Raw genomic sequence first — 26,020 nt, 5'->3', positions numbered from 1 at the left:
CGTCAAAAGTAATATAAGGCATCTGGAACAACCAAGTGCTCAGCTTTACTGAAACCCAGGTTGAGACTCAGAACAAACTGGGGATGGACTAGAAGGCTAGCAGCAGGCCAGCTGGGACCACGTAGTCTGTTTAAGAATAAAGCCCTCAGCTCTCCCCACTGGAGCCTTGGGGGATATAACACTCACTGGACTTGTTTCCTCATCCTAGAAACAGTGTGACTGGCTGCTTCCAGTTTCTACTGCCCTGGTTTCCCTGCTGAGGTAGAGTGTGCCTCGAGCTGTGAGCTGAGATCAACACTTCCTCCACTGAGTCGCTTCTGTCTGAATACTTTATCCTGGAAAGAAACAAAGTCAGCTAATGAACAGAAGCGGAGAGCTTTTGCAGAAAGGAACCTAGGGATCTTTTAAGACACTGTTGACAGGTAACAATTCTGAGGTGGGTGACAGAAATGAGGAGAGTTAGTTACAGGCTCTACACAGGGGGTCTGGAGCTGTGTTTATGCTTTCACTATGATGCTCTACCAGTGAAATCAGTTAAGCAGCAGGCTGAGGGAACAGAGGAACAAAGACACTTGCAGCTACTCTGCCACTAAGGGAGAAGAAAACCTTTATGGACCCCAAGACTTGCCTTGGGATCTACAAGAAAAGGAAAAGGTTCAAGACCTGGGTGGTAAGCCTCTTCACATACTGGGTCACAAAACAAGGTGTTAGCTCATGAAGTAAAACATCTCTCTGCCTTCATAAGAACCAGGTCCACAGGAACGACTATAAACTTGGCTCAATCCCATTTGAGTTTGGATACGTCACAATCTCTCTGCTGTTAGAAATTTAATTTCCCAAAGAAATCAGACTGTTAGATAAAGAGGGAATTCCTGGGATTTTGGTCTTAGTCCTCCAAAAGGAATAAACAAGCGCAAGAAAAAAAAATTGAGGAAATGTGAAGAACAGTACCACATTTCCCAGATTCCAACAAGCCCACCAAGAAAACCCCAGCTGCCCATCTCTTAGAGATCTGCAAAGTCCTTCTGTAGAAGGGCCAGGAAGTGTCAAAAGTGCTTGCCAATTATATCACCCCATTTCTCCATCTGAAAATAAAACAAAGAGGAAAAAAATACTTTAAAAAGTTTTTTGAAAAAACCTATCAGACATCTTTGAGGGCTTGAAAAGCCTCTACTCTGGTCTGTGGGGCCCAGCCCAGCCCAGCCCAGCCCAGCCAGGGACATCCCAGTCTCTGTCCCAAGTGTGTCTGTCATGCTTCAGACGGCAAAAGCAGTGAAGCAATCAACAATACATTTTCTCTCAAAACCATTTTGGAAATCTGCATGTTAGTCTTCAGTAAGGGAAGCAAGTCACACACAACAGCTGGACTTTTATGACAAGCCCTTCCTGTTCGGTGGTAGAGTCTTACAAGGACCTGCAGCAAAGACCTTAGAGTTTCTCTTTATGCTGTGCAGTAAACAGCCCAGTATGAGCAAGGCACCACTCCAGAGCCATACTTCTAACTGGCCAGACAGAGGAAAGAGTGATTTCCTTTCCTCCAACCTGCATGAAGAGTCGTGAACTCTCTGCTATGTCACATGCAGAGGCAAGCAACCAGACAGGGCAGTGGCTGAGAGAATCCCAGGCCTCTGGGACATTAACTATAATCTGTCCAATGAGTCATTCAACTCTTATTTTCCGTCTCCCATGAAGGCCTGATTCCATTTAATGCCCCGGAAAGGTTCATACCAATCTGAAAACTCAGGAGAGAAGCAAACCGTGTCTAACCTACTCTCTCAGTGTCTAGGATAGAATAACCATCAACTGACAGATTGATTCACTCAATAAGCATAATCAATAAATTTATTTCTACTTATATATATCTACATCTATGCTGTTCCAGAAAGGATTTGAAGGATTTTCTAAAATTTCATAAAATCAGCCTAAATGTTTAATAGTTTACAAAAATCTAAAACATCAATTCTGAAATGCACCATTAACTGAGGTAATGCTAAGATGAGTGTATAATAAAACATACTAATAATTGTAAGATGCACTTCACCTTCATTGACATTAGACATCAAAAATATATACATTTAGTCAATGAGATACAATGGGCTTCAGAAAAAAGGCGAAGCAGTAGAAAACAAAATTCATTTACTCTGGACAAACTAAAGCTGTAAACAGTCAGCAAAAGTCTAGCCAGCCTGCACAGACTGCTGAACTGCTCATACATTCAGCTGACCCTTCACAAATTATATAGTTGATCTAAAGAAAGAACGATCTAAGAGACAGCCCTTCTTCTAGCTTCTAAAACAATTTCCCATATAACTCACATCTAAGTCAGATTCTTATGGAGCAACTTGATAAAAATCTGGAGGGACATTTACTTTTGAAAACATGGAACACAGGAGGCTGAGAGGGTAGAGGAAGCCCTGCTTCAGGGAGGTGAGGGCTGTGTGGTAGCTTGGCATGTCGAGTTGCCCACTGTTAAGCCCAGTGACCAGCAGCTGACCCAGGACCCTGCAGGACAAAACCAACTCCCAAACTGGTCTCTGATCTTTGCATGTATATCATGGCATGCAGGCTTATGTTAGGTATAACCTCCTACTCATGTATACTACACAGACACACATTCATGCACTTGTACACACACACACACATATACACACACACACACACACACACACACACACAAATGTAAGCAGAAAAATTAAAGTCTTAAGGTGTTCTTTTCTCAAGTACTCGTCTGGCCATGGTTGTTTCTCTTGTTTAATATCATGCAGAGTCCTTTCATCTGTTACAGGTGACATTTTTCATCACTAACAATGTCTGAGAAAACAGTGGAGGGGATTACTCAAAGGGCCTGATCCTCTAGAAATGTTTAAAAAAAAAAATCAAGCAAAAATGTCAAAACCAACTTTGTCAAAATTTTAGAAAATAGTTAAAGGTTTCTACCAGCCAACTAAACACTGCCATCAAGTCAGGAAGGAAATGGGAAGGGAGCTCCAGTGCCCTAGATCTGATCTCCAGCTCAGCTCTGCACCTGGAGACAGCAGCCTGCACTCCCAGTGTGGGGCTTGTGGTTGCTTCTTAATGGAGCAAAGCAGATCTTACTCTACAAAAACGTGTCTATCGCAACTTGTCTAGGGGTTACCTGTAGGACAGACGTCCTTTCAGAACTCAGTGCAGAGAAGCAATTAACACTGGTCAAGTTGTGAGGTAAGCAAACTGTGCATAACCCTGGGGAGAAAAACCAGGGTAAGTTTCTGGGAATGTGATGCATCTGTGTGTCTTAGTGTGCTAAAGATTCAATGTACTAGTGGCAACTAATGTATAAAGATGAAACATGTGAGGACATAATGAACTTCTGTATCCCAGGCTGGCCGTCAACTTCCTGTGTAGCCAATGATGACCCTGAACGTTGATACTCTGACCTGTACCTTCTGGAGTAAGGGTCTTCAAAAACAAAACAAAAGAAAGCAAAACCTCTAACAGGATCAGGATGAAGAAGAGGAGGCTCACGAGCGGTCTGGTGAGGAAGGCGCATGCTCACAAGCCTGACAACCAGCGTTCCATCCCTGGGACCCCACCTCCCGAGAGATGGAAAGAACTGATATTTTTAAAAAATGTCCTTTGGGGGCTTAAAAGATGGCTCAGTGGTTAAGAGCACTGGCTGCTCTTCTGGAGGGCTTGAGTTCAATTCCCAGCACCAACATAACAGCTTGAAGCTCTCTGTAACTTCAGTCCCAGGGAATCTGACACCTTCTTCTGGCCTCCTCAGCTACTGCATATACACAGAAATAAAAGATTAAAAAAAAATTTTGTAATTGTCCTTTGACCTTCACATGCATGCCATGGCATTTGCCCCACTGCCCAACACACAAGTAAATGTAATTAAAAACCGGAGAAATATTCCAGGCAGAAACAATCAAATGAGAACTAAGGGTTATTGAATTAAAGGCAGAAAAAAAATATTCTTTGAGAAAAATAATGTTCTAAGTGGGGAGATGGGTCATTATATACTGATAAAAGAGTTAATCCGCAGAGAGTGGAATACACCTAAAATATATGCAGTATACTGCTGCAATCCAAAATGCATGAAGTAAATACAGTCAGAATTGAAGAAAGATGAAGACATTCTTACTTTAAAGGCTTCAGTAATGTCCAGAGCATCCAGACACAAGGTGACTAATAATCACACATCAGCTGTGCTGATACTGTAAGCAACCAGACTCAACAGATACACACTGACCTTCTCACGTACACTGCGTGTGCATGCACACACACATACACACATATGCACACACACATATATACACACGTACACACATGTGGAGATAAGGCATTTGAAAGCATGTTCTTCTTCAGCACATTTGAGGTAGTCTCCAAAATAGCTCACAAAATAAATATTAATTTAAGAACTTATAGAAATAACTGGTTACAATGAGATAAAACAGTTATGGAAGAAAAACTTTAAAAATTCTAAAATAAATACATAAAGTCATATAGCATGTCCTTAACCAATGGGCTAATGAAAAATATCACAAGGGAAATCAGAAAATACACTGAGACAAATGAAACAAAACACAGTATACAAAAATAGATGTAGAAATTTATAAATGCCATCACTGTCATTTAAATATCTCAATAAAATTTAATATCATATAAACTGGAAAAAGGAGAGAAAACAAAAATAATATACCTAGCAAATAAAGGATATTATAAAGACTGCAGTTTACAAAGTTGAGTATACAAAACCAACAGAATCAGTGAAGCGAACAAGTTTCTTTAAAAAGTCTGACTACATTGACAAACCTTTAAGCTATGGCAAGTCAGTAAAACCAGATACCCAGATACACCAGATACTGGAGGCAACAGCAGAGACCTGGCAGAAAGTGATTACCAGAAAACAGTACGAGCAGTTAACCACACCAGCAAACAGATGACCTGGATGCACAGGTTAGTACCTAGAAACACAACTGAGTGACAGAGAAGATGCAGAAACACTGGGACAGATGCAGAAATTAAACATCTTGAGAACCTCCAGACGGCTCTAAACAAAAGTCCCAAACCAGATGCTTTGCTGGTGAATTCAAGCAAGTTTTAAAGAAAGGGTTAACAGGCTCCCTCAAACTCCCCAAAAGGCTTGACTGTGGGTGGGGATCAATTCCTTTCTCATTTTAGGAGGTCAGGCTACCCTGATCCTAAAGCCAGATGCAGAAAATGACAGCTTACAAGTACAGGTGTAAAAACTGTCAACAAAATTCAGCACTCTGAACCCTGTGAATAGGACTATAGACTACACCTATGTGGTACGTGGACTCACACCACAGGGAGAGCAGAGCCATGCAGCCCCTTGACCATTCTGCCTCTTGATGAGATTCACTGTCTCTTCATGGCAGAGACACTGGGAGAACAAAGAACTTTCTGAGCACAGCGGGGACCCTCCTGAAGTAGTAGAGTCCTCCATGGCAGAGGGCCAGGCGCTTTCTCTGAGGATGAAGAGACGGATGCCCGCTCTCGCCATGTTACTCAGTGCTGTGTTGGATGTTCTAGCAGCAGGAATTAGCTAAGAAAACCAAGACAAAGCGAAAAGCATCCAGGTCGGAAAGAATTCAAACTTTCTGCTCAAGACAACATGGACTAATGTATAGAAAATTCAAACAATCTGTGAGAGAAATGACAACAATAATAAAATGTACAGAAATTTAACCAAGGGCATACAAGACTTGTATATTGAAAAGTGTAAAACATTGCCAAGAGGAACAGAAAAGGACCTGAACAAAAGCAAGCTGGACTAACAATTACAGTAAGATGCCAATGCTTATTAATTAGATGGCAATATAATCACTTTCAAAATCATTCAGAGTTGGTAAACCTGACCCTCCAATTCCTAAGAAATTGCAAAGGACCCCAAATAGCCAAAACAGTACTGCAAAGGAACAAATGTGGAGTTCTTTCCCTTCAAAATTGCAAACATGATTATGGTTCTGGCTTGTAAGCATACATACAGACCACTGAAAGAGAAACAAGAGCCCAGAAGTCATCCATGACCAACTAACTTTTTGCAACAAGGATGCCAAGGCCACTCAAGGGAGAAAGAACAGCCTTTTCAACACACTACGAATAATAAATAATAATTCAAAATGGAACAAATGACTACCTTTAAGATGAAAATCATAGCTGGCAGTGGTGGTGCACACCTTTGATCCTGGTGCTTGGGAGGCAGAGGAAGGGGGATCTCTGCATTCAAAGGCAGCCTCATCTACAGACCAGTTCCAGGATGGCCAGGGCTATACAGAAAAACCCTGTCTCAAAACAACAACAATAACAACAACACACAAAACCAAACGGCAGCAGAGAAAGTAGTAAAGGCAGTAAGGGGAGAACATGGATAAACCTTCCGGCCTTGGACTGAGCACAGGCTTTAGAAGTGACAATTAAAAGCACTAGACAATAGGAACACTCAAATTTATCAGAACTAAAGACATTTTATGCACCAGGAGCTCCAAGGAGGCTATGAAGGAACGCTCTTAAGTGCTTCTTCCTCTTTACTCAATGATGGGAAATTCCCACCCTAACAGTACAGGGACTGTTAAACAAGCCCCACCTAACTATGGACAGATGGGCTTGAGAGCAGATTATTGGACATGTGTCCTTCCACCCTCAAGAAAGAGGACACTGCACACTATGACTAGGGGTTGCACTCAAGAAGGAGAGTGAACAATCAGAATTTTGGGGTACAAAAATGACAGAAATGTAACCCCAATCAACAGTATTGGCAGGTGGAGCCTCTTCTTGAAGAGGGTGGGGTCATAAGGACTCTGCTGTCATGAATGGATTAAAGTTATGGCAAAAGGACTTGACAGGAGGAATCAATTTTTACATGACTTCCATCCCGCCCCGTCCATGAAAGCACAGCTTCCTCCTGTCTAGAAGATGCAGCAACAGAAATGAAAACAGCCTCAGTGAAGAGAGGAAAGGTCAGGACCATGACCCTGAGCTTCCCAGCCTCTCCTTGCACACCTGCACACACAGGCACACACACACACACACACTGCTATAATAGCACAGATTAGACCTGGAGTCAGTTAAGACAGACAAAGGTTGCCGTATCAAAAGATGGAAGTGAGCCCTGGCTCCTGAAGTAGGGTGTGATTGGTTCTTTCAGCGCCTCCATGGCAGGTGGGAACTGACAATGGGGCCTCTGCTCTAACAACACACCCAGGCACATAACATTGGCTTTAATTTCTTATTTAAACTGTAACAACTCATAGAATGAGAGAAAACACTTGCAAACCACTTATCTGATAAGGGTCTCCTTTCCAGAATACATAAATAACAACTTAACAACAAAAATAAACTACTCAATTAGAAAATGGGCAATAGATAAGAGGAGACATTTCATCAAATAAGATATACAAACGGTTCCTAAGCATTAAAAAAAAAAATCCAGTGGGGGGAAAAAAAGCAGGGTTCCGTTAGGGAATAAGAAAGCAAACCCACAGAGGGCAGGCTTTACATCTGGGAGTGTGGAATGCAGGGCTGCCATGGACAGCCCACCGGGGCTTCCTCTCAGAGTCAAGCATGACTCAGCAACCTCACAGGGGTGGAGGAGAGAACTGAAAATGGGCATTCAAACAACCATGAGTAAAATATTCAAAGCGTCAGTACTCATGCGAGCCACAGGTAGAAATAACCCAGACGTCTATCAAGAGATGAATAAAGAAACAAGATGTGGTGGTGTACACACTCGCTGGAAAATTATTGGGCCATAAAAATGAATGAAGTTCAGCTCTGCTTCAGCATGGACACATTGAAAACATTATGCAAACCGAAAGAAGCCAGGAAGAAAAAGGTCACATATTGTATGGTTCCACTTATATAAAATATCCAAAATAGGAGAATTCATAGAGACAGAAACAGATTGATGGTTGCCAGGGACTGAGGAGGGGCAGGGGTTAGGGAGTAGCTGTTTAATGGGTGCAGGCTTTGCTTTGGGCTTCAGAACTACAGGCGTGCTAGCTGCACAACACTGAAAATGGACTAAAATACCACTGAACACTTAAAAACTTGAATTTGGCGTTACATAAATTTCAAATTGATTTTTAAAAAAGATCCAAGAAGAAAACTACCTCATGTTTCTTTTGTCAAATATATTACAGGCTCTTCTTTAACGCCTTATGGTTTTAAAACTGGTCTCAAATCAATCTCAACACTGAAAAAGATACTGATGTGACGTATTTACATGCTCCTCAGCTAAAAGGCTTGCTTCCTTCAGACATACCCTTAGATATCTGAGGAAGACTGATTCCCACCCTCTTTCATGGATGCCAGAACCCATGATTCTCAAATCCCTTATAAAATGTCATGGTGTGTGCACAGAGCCTACACACACTCATGGTATGCTTTAACGCGTTTTTAAGTTGCTTCTGAGTTCTACTACCTGATGACTGCCCCAAACCTAGCAACTGCACTGGTAGGGATACAAACCAAAGAATAGAGTGGGTACTCAAGACACCTGTAAGTAAATATTCATAGCAACACTGTTTATTAGTGGTTAAATAGCTGACTGGGGCTGGGGATTGCCCAGTGGTTAAGGACATAGACTAACCCTGCAGGAGTCCTGAGTTCGGGCCCAGTACCCACATCACGCAGCTCAAGGTCGCCTGCAACACCATCTCTAGTGTACCTGACGACTTCTTTTGACCTCCACACAACACGCCTCCACACACACATATACACATAATTAAAAATAAAAAATCTTTTAAAGTTTTACTGTACTGTTTAGAGTATAACTGTACATGCTCAATACAGACACAACTGCCTCCCTCCAGTACCTATAATGGAATGTTGGCTAGCCAATGGACGCAGAATTCACAAGTACAGAGGGAACACATACTGAGGGCTGACCAAGCTGCTAAGATCCCTCCTCTCTGCACAGCTCGCTTTACCTCTAAAGACAGTGGTGCTAAACTGCTTCCAAGCTCCCTAAGTATACAAGGCAATATCTAATTTTTCATGTCATGGAAACAAGATTTCTTAACTAGGACAGTGGTTCTCAACCACATTATACATCAGAACCTCTAATAAAGATTTAAATATTACTCATATCTGAGTGCCACTGATGGAGTCAGGATCTCTGTGGACAGGGTCAGGAATCTAGGGGTTAAAAGCTCAGTTTTTAAGGCTCTCAAAATTACTTTAACCTGAAGCCAGAGTTGAGAATAATTCATCTAGAATATTCCATATTCCCATTCCTTGTGTGGCCACTGGGGCCTTATCCTGGTCCCTGCCCCCTCCCCCGTTTTGGTTCTGACTCCACCTCCCAGGTGCTGAGGCTGCTGGGATTACAGGTCACATACCAACCTTACTCTGGTATTTTTAAAATGCCAATTATTTATGTTGGAAAGTAGTGTGTTTCTAGAAATTAATGCACTTGGCTAGAGTTTCCAAAATATTGGTTTAAAGTTGTCTGCATGGTCTCCTCACTTTCTGATGCCTGTATGTGCGTTTGTGGGGTTTCTCCTTTCTTCATTCCTCAATCTGTCTTTTTGCTTTTCTTTCTAAATTCTCCCTTACTGGCCCTTGAGCACCGGACTGTTTTTTCAAAGACCAGGCCTTCTGCTTGCATTGCATCACTCCACTGTGAGCACCCTGGCTGCTCCCCACTCTGACCGTCACTATCTCCTTCCACTGATTTCCCAAGCTTCTGCTGGCCTTTCTTCAGCTGCATCACCTGAGACTTAGAGAAGCTACCTTTGAATACCTTTTCTGATGTATGCACTTAGGGTGTGAACTTCCCTGAGCCCAGATACAGCTATGCTCCACCAACTTTGACGTGCTACATTCTCACTAACGTTCAGTTGAAGTTGTACACTTTCTTTACGGTTTCTTCTTTGAGCTGTAGGCTATTTAAAGTTTATTTACAGTGTTGAGGATCAGACCAAAGCTTAGGAACACGCGCCACGCACTTCACACTAGGCCCATGTCCCTGCTGCACAGTTTGTTTCTGAGTCTTGCCATGTTAGGAGGTGCACTTCACAAAGGTCACAGGCCATACAGAAACTGTCCTCCATTAGATGGCACTTCATATTTCCAGCATACTCAGCATGTCACCCATGTTTCCAGTCACCTTATATTACAACACAAACAAAAGACACTTACTCTCGCTCCTTTTCTGTCAGCTTGTCATTGATGTTATCTTTGATTGTTGATCGGGACCCCTTGTGAATTATGGGATACCTGAGGGGTACTTGTAGGAAGAAGGAGATCATGGAGACCAAATGTGCAGTGTAACCAAGGGCGACGGCAATGCTTCCATCATCTTTTGCTGTGAATTGGAAAACAGAGGAAAAGAATACAACCTTTTACCTTAGAGATGTAGCTCTGAGGAAGTCTTCTACAAATATGTGGTAAGTAAAATATTAATCATCCACTAAATTATGTTAACTTATGCACCTACTAACTATACGTAAAGCTATCTCCCAGGGAGCAGTGTGCTGGGTCAACAAGTGATAGGCGTCTTATGGTGAGTTCTTAGTGTGCCCGAATAGCTGGGACTTTCTTTCAAATGCTTTTAAAGTGAGACATTAACACTTGAGTCTCTGTGATCAGTCAGAGGTTCTACTGTAACAGAGTCCAAGTACTGTACAAGATTACTCATTCTGAAGTGAACAAAACCCTACACCATCTCCTTACAAGGTGTACTTCAGATGCTGATAAGGACAATACTGCACAAAGAAGCCTGGGAAACTTGAGATGAGTCAAAGGGGAAATAGGCTCCACAGTGAAGTGAATGCCCTGCACCGTATTGTTCATACACCAACCTTGTCATGTAACTTATGTGAAAGTAACGGGAGGGGAAAACACCTGTCATATAAACGTAAGCTTCTGGCTTTTAAAAAGCTACAATTATATTCTAAAAACTCACCATTTATATTTTTACTCCTACCTATCAGGTTATAAACTATTCAAGTTCTCAGAACTCGAGTGATGCAACGAAAGGATTCACATGTCCCACCCAGCATACAATGTTCCTTAAGTACCTTATAAAGATTTAACACAGGGTCTGGGGTAGCTGGCCATGGAGAGAGTCTAAATGATGACAGGGACTGCGCTCACTACTGCCTGACTCCTAAGGACACCTTCAACTTCAGTTAGTAATCCCGTTTTCATAGTGTTCCATTTATGGTTTCAGTATCTGTATAACTAGCTTTTCTCGGCAGGAATGCACCCCACCCTTCCGCAGTGAACACGGAATGCACCCCACCCTTCCGCAGTGAACTCTGCTCCTTGCTTCTCTTCGATCATCCTATAAACACATACTATTCACTGCTACTCACTTCATTCATTCACCAACAAATACTAAACTGGACTCACCTTTAGTATTGTTCTCATTTATCTTAGAGATTAAAATAAAAACAAAACAAAAACTAAGGCTCAAAGAGACTAAGGAACTATCCCCTAACAGCTGGTAAGTGGGCCCCGATACCCAGCCCTCTGTCCTTGCACTCTCCCACACTATCACAGAACCTTGTTAAAAAACAAACAAACAAACAAACAAAAGACAGTATCCACTCATTTAACTTGGAGTTCTAGGATGTAGCCGGCACTTGAATGCACCATCCCAGTGCCTTCACAGTTTTGTACTAAAGGAAAAGTGCACGTGAAAAGTCTGTGATGGAGGCTGGAGGTGGCTCAGTGGTTAAGGGTCTGTGCTGCTCCACCAGAGGAGCTGGATTCATTTCCCAGCACCCATATCAGGTGGCCCACAACCACATCTAATTCCAGCTCCAGGAGGAGCCAATGCCTTTGGCCTCCTTGGGTAACTGCACATATATGTACATATCTATACACAGACACAGTTATACATACATGATCAAAAATAATAAACATAAATCCTTGTAAAAGATGTTTGAAATCCCCCATTTCTGTAGTGCTTCACAAAAAGGCTTCACAGGCAAGACCTGCTGTCCTCTCCAAATCACCTCAGGAGAAAGTAGAGCAACATCCACTTCAGGCGACTATGGGGTCACTCCTAATTAACATCCCAGGTATTTTCAGGGAGCATGTCCTCTTCCCCAGGCACAACCAAAAACCTTATTAATAATTTGCCTCTGTAAAAACCTTTTCATCATACTATACTAGCAACTAAAAGTACTTACTTTTATGTGTGTGCACATGCAGGGATGTGTGTCTGTGTGTGTGTGTGTGTGTGTGTGTGTGTGTGTGTGCAGGAAATTAACCCTAGGTGTCATTTCTCAGGAGCTGTCTATCTTGTTTGGGGGGGGGGGGCTCATTGATCTGGTTGAGTTAACCTGAGTCTCAGGGATCCACCTCCCCACACTGGGGTCACAGGCATGCACTCCCACATACAGCTTTTTACATGGGAGCTGGAGCTTGGACTTCAGTCACCTTGCTTATATGACAAGCATTTTACCAACTGGGGTACTTCTCCAGTCACAAAAGTAATTTAAATGATGAATTCTCTCATAAGAGAAATCTTAGATGACACGTAATGCCATCAATTCCCCGAGGGCACACATGAGGTCCAAGTGGGTCAGCTTGGTCAAAATCATATCAGTAAAAGCCACCAGCAGTGGAAAGAATGGGAAAACTGCTTCTTAACTAAAATAGTTAAGGCCTAAAAATATGCTGCTCCCCAAATATCTAAGTCTGGAGTCCTGGCTGAGACTGGGAGAGCCTTCACAGTGGAGAACTCAGCCTTCCTCTTTCTAGAATGAGCAGAGCCACCAAACTAAAAACATTCCTCAGAGTAAAAGGACTTGTGTCCAAAGAACCTTCTTTTGAAAGGAGAGGCTTCCTACCATGAACTTAACACTCAGCCTGCCCTTTCCTGTATAACCTGGTAGGAAAGGGGTTGAAAATTCTCAGGAAGCAACAAAAATGTCTTTTGATGAACCTTCTAAAAAAGTCAAATACAAACCACTAGCGGTTAATACCTCAAGCATCTACATGCTTCTCAAATTACTCACAGGATAATGGTAAGGGAACTTACGTTTGCATGTTTTTAGACTACATATATAACTTTATTGAAAGAACAAAGACTTGATCTCACATCACCTCCCCAGTGAGCAAAACCAATTTTGCTTAAATGTAAACCTAAAAGGGAATCTTGAAGAGGGTGTACAGAAGTGAAAGCTCAAAGGAAATGGTGGACAATAGTTAAGTAACATTGGAAACGAGCTTCAGCTGAGGCTGTTCATGGTCACTGCTGTAGCCACAAGACTCCTGCTCTACCTATTAAACACCCTGCGCTGCTTCCCAGGCCAGGCCATAGTGCTCCACCAGCCTCACAGTTAAAACACTTTGGTGTTGGATTTCCAATACTGAAGCTTTATATTAGAAAGCATTTTAAAGGGATCACGCGTGGAGTCTTACAGGGCCCAGGGGTATTTCAATCCCTCAAAAGGAAAACCTCCTCCTGGGAGGGAAGTCACTTTCATCACCCTAAGACCACTGAGCCTCCAGTGGGAAAATGTGAGCGCATGTGGTTAATCATGGCGATTGCAGGCCATGCAACCTCAGATGTCACAGTCTGCTGCCAATAATTTTAGCTGAAAACCAAAAGGTTTACGGTTCCCAGCATTCTGAGATCTGAAAGATATTTTACTTGACAAAGCCAAAACACGGCCCTCTGAGATGTGCTTTTCCAGCAAGCATTAACGACGTCTGCCACACCTAACACAGAGCAGAGGTGTGGGTTTCCTAAGCTACTCTAGGGAGTAGAAAGGTCACAAAATGACACTTCTGCTGTTAGGAAGCTGGAGGGTGGAGGATGGCTGGGAGCCATGGAAGGAACTGTAAAACTGAGCTATGTGAAATGATACTAATTCAACAGTGTTTGAAGGGCTTGAAAGCAAAACAAAAAAGCCACAGTTCCCTTATAACAGGTATTTATGATTTATTTTTAAGATATAGAAAGCCATTCAAAGCTAGAGCTTTTGTGTAATCTTTATGATAAAAATTCGCACACACAATAGCTTCACAAACAGTATAAATCAGTTCAGCGGTCCTTTAGTTCTGTGTTGGACAAACTGTTCCTATCGCAATGCATCTGAGCACAGTGAGTGATCACAAAGCTCTTACCATCCCGCCTTCCCAGTCCCCGTGGCAGCTCATCTGTTAAAGGACCGAGCACCCTCTCTCAGACAGGACAAAATAGTTAAGACTCTAATCAGTGCCACAGCAGTTATGGAGTCATTCCATGTTCTCAGTGAAACACTGTTTGACATACGGACTCTCCTTTCCAAGAAACCATGCCTGCATGAAGGGACACAGACACAAAGGACACCTGGGTCTCATTACCACAAAAGGCTCTCGTGCTACGGATTACTTAAGAACACTCAAGCACAAACATTGGTTCTTTTCTTTTCATTTCTCTTTTTTAAACTAAATGTCTCAGTCAATGGAACTCAGATGAGCACTCTTCTCTGGACCCTTTCCTCACATTGTGTCCAGCTCTCGCTGGCACGCTGTAACAATAACTGACTTACTCAGAAAAGCATAATAAATACAGAGCCCCTAGTGGAGTTCCCCAAGCACCACTGACCCATGTAGTGTTAATCCGTATCTCTCACAGGCTCACAGACAACATGAGAAAACCCGCTGGAAGCTCCTCTCCTAGAACCTCTCCCAGAATGCACTGCTATAGCACACTAAAGTCCTTGGATGCTCAGGAGGTCATTATTAAAGACAAGCACGCTGCATCACCACAGGAATAAGGAGGGCCTTAGATTCAGGTACATCAGTGGTAACATTAAGCTTTGCCACTAGTTAAGGTGAGTTCTTGGATGGAAAAATGTTTGAATTTTTCAAAGCCTCAATTTTATTTTATTTTATTTTATTTATTTTATTCTCCTCCCTTCCTCTCTCTCACTCTCCCTCTCTTTCCTTCATTTCTTTCTTTCTCTTTTTAAAATTGAAACAACAAAACAAGGTAGTTCTCTATCCATAATAGTAATTCTCACAGAACTAAAATAACAGCATAACAACAACAAACAAACATTACTCTTGCAATTTTTGAAACAGTCTCATGTAGTGGAAGCTGGCATTGAACTCCTGATCTTCCTGCCTCCAGCTGTTGGAATTACAGGCACTCCATCAATATCTGGTTGATGTTGCTGCATTTCTACCCACCCAACTTAAATCACCCTCTTATCCTTCTTTCAAACATTCTCTGGTTCTATGAAGTAGCTTTTATAATCCCCTTCCAAGAGAACTATTCCCACTTTTTTTTTTTTTTTTTTGAGCCTCTGACATAGAATGTATTCAGTAACCACTTTCTTGCTTGGCTTATTTACATATCTGTTGCCCACAACAGAACTACAACCTCCCTAAGGCCAGATCAGTGCCTTAATCCTCTCTGTATCCTTTAGAACCTGGCAAGGTAGATAACAAACATGGCATCTGTGCTGCTATACTACGTAAGTGTCCTGCAGAATGTGAACACAATATAGCTAGCGTATATCCTTCTCAAAACTTCTGACTCTAGGGCTCTCAGGGAGTGGACTGAACAGGGCCTTGGGCTTAAATTAAATGATCGCTTCATTTTATCTCCTATTTCACTCTTCATCAACTTCACTGACGGGCTACTGTGCATCTTTTAAAGGACTGGAGAATGTATTAGGCTTTACTAAGCATTCAAAGTGTGGACAGCTATGGAAACCATGAGAAACAAGGCACTCCAAAGAAAACCGAAGTAGAACCAGAAACCTTGGGTAGACCAGGGTAGCAGACTGCCATGGACATCATTCCTGCTCCGACCAGGCCGTCCATTCCCTATTTAGCACCAGAGAGACGACAGTACAGCTCAGCTCGTGCCTCAGCCCCTCTGAAGCTCTTTTGGCACTGGCCACTTACTGAGAATGAACCAGAACCCCCTTCCAGTGGCCTCAAGGCCTGCTGACCTCTCTCCTCTCTCTCTGACCCTCTCTTCCCCTGCTGCTTACTATATTCCAATCATATAGATCTGATCTTCTCTCTCCTTCCCTCCTCTCCCTTTTGCAAGTAATGCCACTTAAATTTACTGACAAGAGGTTGGGCCGGCTCTCCCACACTCACACCCTTGGGTTGGCTTGCCTTCAACCCCCACATTCAGGGCCAGCTCTAGCACCTGCCATAGGTGACAAAGGGCAAGAGCAGGGGAGGGCACAGACAAGTTGCAGGGCCAGCAGTCTCACGCTCAAACCCTTGAAGGGCTTACCAGCATCTCCACTATTAGGGTCAGCTCTACTGTGCTGCCCAGGAGATGTTCAAGGCCTGCTCTCCCAAGTTCTACAGCAGGTGAGGGGCAGGGCCAGCTCTCCTGCCTGTCATAGGTGGCAAGGGGTAAGAAGACATCTCTCACTTGCACATGTCACTACAGGGCAGACAAGTGGTAGGTACAGCTCTCCCACGCTCATGCCCTCAAGGTTAGCTCATCCGTGTCCAGCCACTAGGATAAGCTTTATTTGTGCTGCTCAGGTGAGGTGCAGGGCCACTCTCCCAAGTGCTATAACTGGTGATGGGGAGGGCCAGTTCTGTTCTCATGACCTCACAGTCAGGTTTCCCACATGCTGTAGGTGACAAGAAGCAGGCGAGAAGAAGGGTATCTCTCCCTTGTCCACATCACTGCATGGGAGAAAAGTAGTAGGGCCAGCTGTACAGAGCTCATACCCTCAGGGTCAGCTTACCCTCAAGTCCTCCAAAGTGAGGGAACTGTTCTCAAGAGCAATTAGCAAATACAATTTTAATTATCATTTTAATTTATGTGTATGGGTGTTTTACCTGCATAAGTCCGTGTATCATGTCTGTGCCTGATGCCTATGGAGGTGCTGTATCTGGCTGGTGAGGCATCTCTCTAGCTCCAGTAAATGCTTTTTTAATGAGTGAGCAAGAAAAATAATGCACCATGGGCTCTAAAACACCACAACTTTGCATAAAATGAACACCAAAGTGTACCCTTTGACTGAAAGAGGTGTGAAGGCTCAATGTACAATGGGAAACAGCTCCGCCCTGCTCTGCCCTGCCCCGCCCTGCTGCTAACGCCACTTCTCCGCCTTCTTTTGGCTAAATAAGCATTAAAGATGAATCAAAACCTCAAGCTTTTATAGACACTGGTGTGTCCCAGTTCTCACACCAATGACAGAAGTCTGACTGGAAAATAACGCAAACATGACATGGCCTACAGACCTGAATCCTGATAGTCTCTTGGCTATCATTCTCCTTATACCATAGCCCAGCCATCCAGGTGTTTTGCAGGCAGATGGGGTAACTGAATAAACGCCGCCTGAGTGTTTCTGACCACAAACAGCAATATTCTTCAAAGGCAAATGGAAGTATGTCCTGATGGATACTAATGACACCCTCCTCTCAAGTTCTGTGGTATACACTGGCTTTTCAAATACTCTACAAGACATATTAGAAGGCATGCAAGCAGCATTTAGGCTACAGGGGAAAGTAAGACAATTTATTAATAATGAAAATAGTCTCCTGGACTGGGGAGAAGGCTCAAAGGGTAAAGTGCCTGGTGTACAAACACGAGGCCTTGAGTGCAGATTTCTGACACATACATTAAAATATATTGTCTTTGGTATAAAAAAACTAGAAAAGATTTTAAAATACAGGAAATATTTGGAATCTGAAATCTGTAATCCCTTTAATGTAAAAAAAAAGTGAGAAGTCAACAAATTAAAGTTATGTTACATGGAAATACCCAGGGTTAAATCTCAAACACTTTTCAGGACGGTAACAACATGACTCAACAACAGACAACGTCTGCTCTAACCTCGTTCCTAGCTCTACAGAAATTTTCACAAAAACCAAGAACAAAGACCGGGAATTACCAGTCTGCTATCTGAAGCCCATGATTATTATTATTGTTATTATTTTAAATTTCAAATAAAAGGCTCAGTAATTATTTGTTCCAAGATTAGGCTAAATGTTTTGTTACATTTACTACGAGGGAAGCAGATTCTATGTACTTCTAACAGGGAATGCACAGAAATTCTAAAATCCCCTTTGGACAAAGTACTGGGTATCCATTATCAGGATAACTCTATTCCCATACATATTATATATACCAAATCCTTATAATTAAAAAAAAAGAAAGAAAGAAAATACCTTGGAAATCCTCGGAATTAGGCAACTTGACACCACATACAAAATAATCCTTATGCTCATTCTGTGAATTTAACCAAAGAGTGAAATTAATTCATTGTACTAAAAAGCAAAGCCACTAAGACAAATCCAGACTCCAGCAGGTCAGTGAGTTAGATATAGAAGACGGCCCAGGCTGCATGGTGACTGGCACACTACTTTCCTGGACTTTGTTATGCTTGACATTTTGATAGTAAAATTACATGTGTGTTATTCAAAGAAAAGGGCATATGAAAGTAACATCATAAAACATCTTCTTGCCAGACATATCTATAATCCATAATCCTAGCACTTGGGGCATGGCGGCAGGACTAGGAGTTCAAATTCATTCCCAACTGTTTGAAGAAGCTGGAGCTACATGATATCTGTTTTTAAAACAAGAAAAAGAAAACATTCTGGCTAACCCATATTCATTCCATAAACAATTTAATAAGATTCTAGGAGCAAATTCAAATTCTATTAGCTTTTTCTCTGAAAAATCAGTTTACTAAATTGATAACCATTAACAAGGAAGCTACCAAATTTAGGAGACTTGATTTTCTAACTAATAACACACTCAGATTTACCTCATTATCACCTTTTATATTAAGAAACTGCATTAAAAATGTAATGTCCTGACAGTTCCCTCAGGAATACCTTAATGAACAAATGCACATAGGTCACTGAGCAATTATATTTTAAAGCAGCATATATACATCAGAAAACACATCAGAAATGGTGGATAACTGGTTGAATTAAAAGATTCTGAAGAAACCAGAAATAATTTGGCATTGTTTCTGATGATATGAATTCACACCATCAAGCTGATAGATAAGACAATGAAACTAGGGGACTTTTTGAGACCAACTAAATGTTTTGGGGCAGGGGGGAGGAGGGAGGGAGGGAGGGAGGGAGGGAGGGGGAGGGGGAGGGAGAGAGAGAGAGAGAGAGAGAGAGAGAGAGAGAGAGAGAGAGAGAGGGGCATTCCCCAATACAGCTTGTCTACTTGTCTACCTTGCTTTTGAGACAGGGTGTGTCAATAACACCTGAGGCTTGATAATTGGGTGGACTAGCCATTGAGTCTTAGGGATCCTCCTGCCTCCACCTCTCCAGCACTGGGACAAGAGTGAGCCACCATGCCCAGCTTTTCACTTGGGTCCAAGGGATGGAACTTGGGTCTTTGTGCTTGGATGGGGAGCACTTTCAGGGTGGAGCTCTCTTCCCAGCTCTGCCCACTGGCATCTTGATATACTCTTGAAATGGATACTAGCTCTTAAAGTTCCCCTGAATCATGAGAGAGCATGCAGAGTGATGACTTTCTCACTGAAAGGAAATTTCAAGAAGAATCATCTTTTCAACATTCCCCCCCCCCTTTTCAGGAATTTGAGACTTACCAGATCAATAGGGTAAATGTAGGAAAGCTCCGAGAGCAACTGCCGGCAGCGGATGGTCAACTGAGCATTAGTCTTCAGAAAGAGCTCCCTAAGGAGGAAAAGGCAAAGTATATTCATGAAAAAATTATGTTGCATGCTTTCTAACACTTATTTCTACCTAATTAAACCACAGACAATTAAATGGTCTGTAATTGGCTAGAGAATTTCAGAAGTGGAGGCAAGAGTGATAGCCTGACCTGTTTCCAACATTGCCAATTATGTTAACTTTACACTGTGGGCTACTGTATGCCCAGCACTGTGCTAAGAGCTATAAAGAATATAATAACCAAATACCCATGCCAGGAGTGCCTATTACTACATACCAGGAGCACTACAAGTGCTTGCTCAATTATTCCATCAACCACAGTGAGCTATCACTATACCCACTAAACACTTAATAACCAGTGACTCAGGGAAGCTGATTTGATTTCAGGATTTGATTTATATGGCATTTCCTTTAAAAAGGGAGGGGGGAGAAAGAAAAATAAAAGTATCCTTTTACAGCTACACATTATAATTGTCTCAAGAAACAGTGTCCTGTGATATCAGAAAAATAACAAAATAAGATGAACAGTTGAGCAAAATCCCAAGGTGTTGGGTAAGATGAGCGCTCACCTCCTGATCAACTTTAAAACCGTGGCCAACATAAAACATCACAGAGTATGTTTCCTGTGTGTCTTAGGAGCTTAAAAACAGAAGGGGTTTAAAAGAAACTACAGGCAGAGCAGAAGGGAAGGCCTCATGCTGCTGCAAAGGGCTCTGTTTCACCAGCAGATGTGCTAGACTGCTTGGGTCTCTAACCACAGCACCTAACACCTTTGGAATTTTCTGAATAATGGGGTTATTTTTTTGTTATTCTTGATAATGCCTACATGATTAGGGCAATGAGGTGAGCTGCAGCAGACATTCCAAGGACAGAGCGGGTCACTGTCATGCCTAAGGAGTAGAGGACTAGTTTTCAGCTCTACTCACACCTCCTTCCATGAAAGGCTTAGAAGGGGCTGGAAAGCAATCTCTGTATCATTTCTAGAGGACAAGGCCTGATGAGCGTCATATGGTGAAGAAACCTAGAAGATGGCAAGTCTACAGTGGGCACAGAGCCACCTCCATCTGGCAGTTTATCTGTATCCTTGACAATCCTTACCATAACCAGTAAACATCAGTGTTTCCCCAAGTCTGTGAGGCCCTTGAGAAAATCGACAACTAATTGAACTGAAGGAGGAACTTGTGGGAACCATCATAGCTGGCTGCTAGGAAACACAGGTGTCAGTCTGCAGGAACTGTCAGGAAGTATCCAGCAGGGTCAGAAGTGAATTAAACCATAAGACATATAGGTCTGCTTATGAGAAAATCTAGAGTCAAAAATGTTGTCAAGTCAGCGTGATGGAGAACACAGCTTTACTCCTCCTGCTTGAGGAGCACGGGACCCTTGGCGGCTCTGCCAGTGAGCTGGACGGAGACTCTGTGGAGCTTGGTTTTCCTACCTGCAAACTGGGGAATAAGAGCAGATGTTCTCTGCTTTGTCCTAGGTCTATGAGTCCTCAAAGGAAAATGCAGAATGACAGAGCTTACCACAGAAGGGAATGAAGGTAAGGGGAGAAACAGAGGTGACTAGGAATTAACGTTCAAGGAGAGAAAAGCTATTGTCATCTTATGTTGAGGGAAAATCTAAAATAAACTATAGTTGTATAATGCTAATTTGTTGAAGGGTATCTGAAAATTAAGCAAAGAATCACCATATTAAGAAGAGAAAAGTATGGTAAAAAATGGTATTTTAAGAGGAACTCACTGATAGCAGCACTGGGGTTCGGCTGGAAAGCTGGAGAGAGAGTGCTCAGAGCAATGTTCTAGGTACTGCAGAGGTCATCAAAAGTGATATCAAGAAGCAGAAGTCTGAAGAAAGCCAGCTAACTACCTGAAGGGGGCATGGAAAAGGCAGGAGAGGAGAGGATGGAAATATCGGCCCCATACTGTGGCCTGGGTGATGAGGAAGTTGTTTCTAAATTCTTTCATGGCGCAAACACACAGTGGGTCCTCACAACTCTCCGCTGAGTAGGTGAATGGGGTGCTGAGACACACAGGATGTAAATTAGTTGCAGCCTTTTAAAATGCTGCTATCCCAATGTTCCTATAAGCTTAAGGCTCAGAGAAGCTCTTCTCAGCTGCTTTTACCTTTTGGCAGTACACTCCTTCCTCAGCTCACTCAGGGATTCCTTCTGCTGTTGAAGCTTGCCATGCTCAGTCGAAAATGCACTTCCTACAAGGGGAGATGGAAGGAGACAGGACAGATGTAATACTGCAGACAGAATGCTCAACCACATCGACACACGCAGAGGTCAGTCTCCTGCCTGTGATGACCTGACAGAGTGGGCAGGCAAGTCGCATCAGTATAGAGGGTTTGAGATGGACTAACAGGACAAGGTGCCATTGGCTCGGCTTACATTGGTCCAGCGCCCAGCAGAAGGCAAACAGCAGGACTCTCAGACTCTGCAACACAGGTTTCTGGACACTGACCAAGAAACCTTTATGAGACTTCAAAATTCAGACTTCACTCCTGAAAGACTGGTTAACTTATTTTCAACCACAAACTCTCTACATAACATTACTGAGAATGTAAAATGTAGAACAGGAAAATTACCCACATTTTGATGGCTACACTACAGTTCATATAGCCAGTTTTATGAACTTTCATCTTGCTTGTATATATTTTAGTGAAATCACAGGGCACAGGCAATGTGCGTTCAGATTTTTCCATATTATGCCTCAAGCATTTTTACATGGTGACAGTCTGAAGTTATGGCTGTGCAAAACTCAGCTTTATAGATGTGGCTTGTAGTGCTATCGTACATTTTATCTCAAAAGGCTCACACACGAATCCTATTACAGAACATTTCCTTTTAGTGTTTGCATTACTATGCTAATGATTAATATTTGTGTTCGTATGCCTAAATCTTGTGACTAAGTGAACTGCATGACCTCCAGTTTTGTGATAATAAAATCCTTTTCAATCCTCCTACTCTGAGAAAATGAGAGCTTGCATTCTTGACAGCCCAGGCCTGATTACATCTACAGAGTCCTCAGGCACAGAGAAACGGTGTAAGATCCCGACTTACTCAGTTTCGCAGTTTGTCCAGGGACTTTGTTTCCTGAACTGTGACGCACTAAGAAGAGCTGCCCTGAGCCCTTGCTCCTCCCACCCACACAGGAAGCTGCCCTGAGCCCCCTGCCCCTCCCACCCACACAGGAAGAACACAACACAGGCTCAGTTGGCCAGAATCGAGTTTGGACCTTAACACAAAACCCACCACCTACAGAGTTTTTGTTTGTCTTTTAATTTACCAAGGACCTCATTCATGCTAGACAAATGCTGTGCTATAGATCCAATCCCCCAGCTCTAAGCAGTTTATACTCACAGTTTCTCTGAGCATCTTTTTCTTCTTTTTCAACTATAAAGACCAACACGTGGAGGAGTTAAGACTCCAGACTCAAGGAGCACCACTCATCTTCTGCAGCCAAATACTCCTCCCCAAATCTTTGTCTTGATAATTTTATGACATTTGGGTTGGCACTCACTACCCATGATCGAGTGGCCCTAGACCTAGCCTCTCTTCATCCTTGCTCTGGGTATCCTCAGAACATGTTGGCTTTACTATCTGTAGGACCTGCAGTGATGTTCTCCACCATTCCTGAGCTTAAGTTGGATTACTTACAGAAACATGGGTAACTTTTGTGCAGCTACACCAAGGAAAATGTCTCCCTCCTCCCACAATCGTGAAAGGAATTTATCCTTACGAAGAGGCAGGGCCTCCTGTGACACAGATGCTGCCTCTGGAACTCTTAAGCCCTCCCAAACAGGATTGCATGCCCAGTGGGATATCACAGGTGTTCTGATTCCATACTGCAATGACCACGTCATGACAGAGTTCCACAGCAGCGATGGAAGGACGTTCATTTTCACCAGCTTTCTCTGTGTTCATCAGTTACTCAAAGATGTGAGCTTCACTTTTCAACTTCCATTGTGTGCACTTGCTCATTTGTCTATCGGGAATACCAGGTCTTTCTGTCCCCAGACTTGTTTTTCTGTCCCTTAGACTTCTTTAGGGTATTTAGCTCTGAAGGCTTACATAGCTGCTATTATTACAGGAGGATCACGCTGTTATTTCAGGAACAGCCACGGCCTCCTTGAGACCTACACCCTCAGCTTCCTTCCATGTCCTCAGTATTCCTGTGACTAGCCAAAGGAAGCTCATCCAAGCAGGAGTGACCTGCCTTACAATTCCTATGGCTTCATGCAAGCCCAGGTTGGCCATGAACAATGGGTAAAAGCTTTAGCCGAATTTTTCCCCCTCTTCTTCAGAGGCCCCACCTTCTCTATGTGCCATCACTGGTGGTCAGCACAGCTTCCCACCTCTCTCTCTCTGCACATACCTGGCTGTCCTGAGATCTCAGTTCTCTGATGCATGAGGAAAGTGTGTCTCCTTTTCATTAGGCAAAACACCAGATTTCTCTCTTCTGTTCTAGGCCGGTGCAGGAAGTCAAATGTGAACATACCATTTTTTTTAAAAGCTTGTGTGTATGTGTGTTGGGGGTGGAGTGGGGGGAAGCTATTCCATTTGTTCTATGTGGTCTTGTTCATGCATTTTTTTCCCTCAAATATTTTTCCTCAAATCACTTCAACCCCAAGAATAATTGATTAATATAAACAACTGGTATAGTTTCATTCGAAGCAACAGCGATTTATGTATGTAAAATGCCTCATTCCTCAGCACCAGCTTAGTATAAGCAGCCAGAGCTGTTGGCAGCGCAGCTTTCCTTCAGAGCATATTGGATGCGGTGGGCGTGTGGAGAGACAATAACTTTATTTAAAACCACTGCAACTGCTGAAGAGAGTGTGTTACTTTGGTATCGTCTTAGTACAGGGTGTTTCCATCCTTCGTTCTGCCATCTTCCACCCTCCTCTGAGTTACATATAAAAGTCCATAGTCACCTTCCTCTCTGTTCTACCTTTCTAGTATGCCAAATACTTATACACATATAAGTATACAAATACTTACATGGGACCAAACAAGGTCAGGAGTTCATTGTGTATAGAAAGCAGTGAAAACAAATGTTATCAAAAGTTACTTCAAACAAACAGAAGGAATGGGCCACAGGCCACCTCCCTGCTCCTGCTTTTCTTTCTTCTTTCTTTCTTTCCTTCCTTCTTTCCTTCCTTCCTTTCTCTCTTTCTTTCTTTCATTTTTATTTAGTCACTTTACATCCCTCTCACTGCCCCTCCTCCTGGTCACCCCCTCCCACAATCCTCCCCTGAGAGGGTGGAGGCCCTCCCTGGGTATCCCCCACCCTGGCACATCAAGTCTTTGTATATCCTCTCCCACTGTGGCCAGACAAGGCAGCCCAGCTAGAACATATCCCACAGACTGGCAACAGCTTTTTCTTAGCTCCTAGTGGTTTTACCTGGAAAGTCTAAGTTAAAAATCCCAGAGGGCTCTGTCTCCCAGGAACCCTGAAAGCAGCCTACTCATCTCTTCCCGGGCTGCACTTTTTCTCTACTGTATTGCTCCACATAATCTTACCTATGCTGTATTGTTTAGGGTTGTTTTACTCCCACCAGTACGGACTTATCCCTTATATCTATATTACTGCTATCAATAGGTCTTTGGGAGAGAAGGAAAAGAAATATATGCTGAGTTTGCATCTCCCCAACTCGTTCCAGCTATCCCCGTGTCTAGGCATACGTCAGTGTTCCACCCTACTCAGACCAGCCTCTGTGCACTGGGAACACAGGCAGGCAGTACAGACTTAACAACTAAACGGCACTGTTGGTGCCTGTAAATCTAACAGCTGAAGAATATCATCAAGAAAACAAAACATAGCTTCTTCAAGCTTTCTCTCCCTAGAGAATTTGATCTTCGACTAGTTATTGGCCAGATCCTGTCAAAGTTACAGTTAAAACCAATAAACGATCATTCTGAGTTTTATATACGATGCCAGATGACCAAAAAGCAATATTCTTGAACTGTGAAAATTCTCTGCTTAGCAAAATGCCAGAAGTTAGGATGCTGTACTTTTCATGGGTTAGTAGATAGTTTTTTGTATGTGTGAGATAGTTTTTTGTATGTGTGATTTTTGCAAAGCTGTAATTGACTGTATTTCATTACAAAGTTCACCATCTTGCACACAAGAAACTGCACAGTAAATTCCACCCCCAGAACTTAGTGCTAAGAGAATTATTTCCTCTGTTTCAGGAACTGGTAAGTTCCCTTATTACAGGGATGGGAAGCAATTGGCTTTCTGCTTCTACACAACTGGTCTGACAGCTGAGGGCAGTGCTCATTTTAGTTCTTAAGAATGAAAGCATTGACCTGGGGCTTCAGTTGAATTTAGACTGTCTGCCAGACGTATCTGGGCTAAAACATTGCCTAAGCTACACTCAAAACTCTAGACAAGTCTGTACTTAATCT

The 26,020-nt window shown here is 42.8% G+C and overlaps 1 protein-coding gene across 2 annotated transcripts in view; it reads right to left on the bottom strand.

Moving 5' to 3' along the window:
* Window positions 1-26,020, bottom strand: part of Uvrag (UV radiation resistance associated) — a 239,871-nt gene that overhangs the window by 79,825 nt on the left and 134,026 nt on the right. For both annotated transcript variants that reach the window (XM_028770684.1, XM_028770685.1), the window contains exons 9-12: window positions 21,729-21,813; window positions 19,518-19,605; window positions 18,109-18,169; window positions 10,150-10,315 (exon numbers count right to left, since the gene is read on the bottom strand). In XM_028770684.1, the coding sequence (XP_028626517.1) occupies window positions 10,150-10,315; window positions 18,109-18,169; window positions 19,518-19,605; window positions 21,729-21,813 (400 nt within the window). The remainder of the gene's footprint in view (window positions 1-10,149; window positions 10,316-18,108; window positions 18,170-19,517; window positions 19,606-21,728; window positions 21,814-26,020) is intronic.

This window comes from Grammomys surdaster, unplaced genomic scaffold, assembly GCF_004785775.1.
Source record: "Grammomys surdaster isolate TR1022 unplaced genomic scaffold, NIH_TR_1.0 203, whole genome shotgun sequence".
Classification (NCBI taxonomy): domain Eukaryota; kingdom Metazoa; phylum Chordata; class Mammalia; order Rodentia; family Muridae; genus Grammomys; species Grammomys surdaster.
The sequence above is the reverse complement of the archived record's forward strand: the minus strand, read 5'-3'. Positions and strand labels throughout refer to the sequence as shown.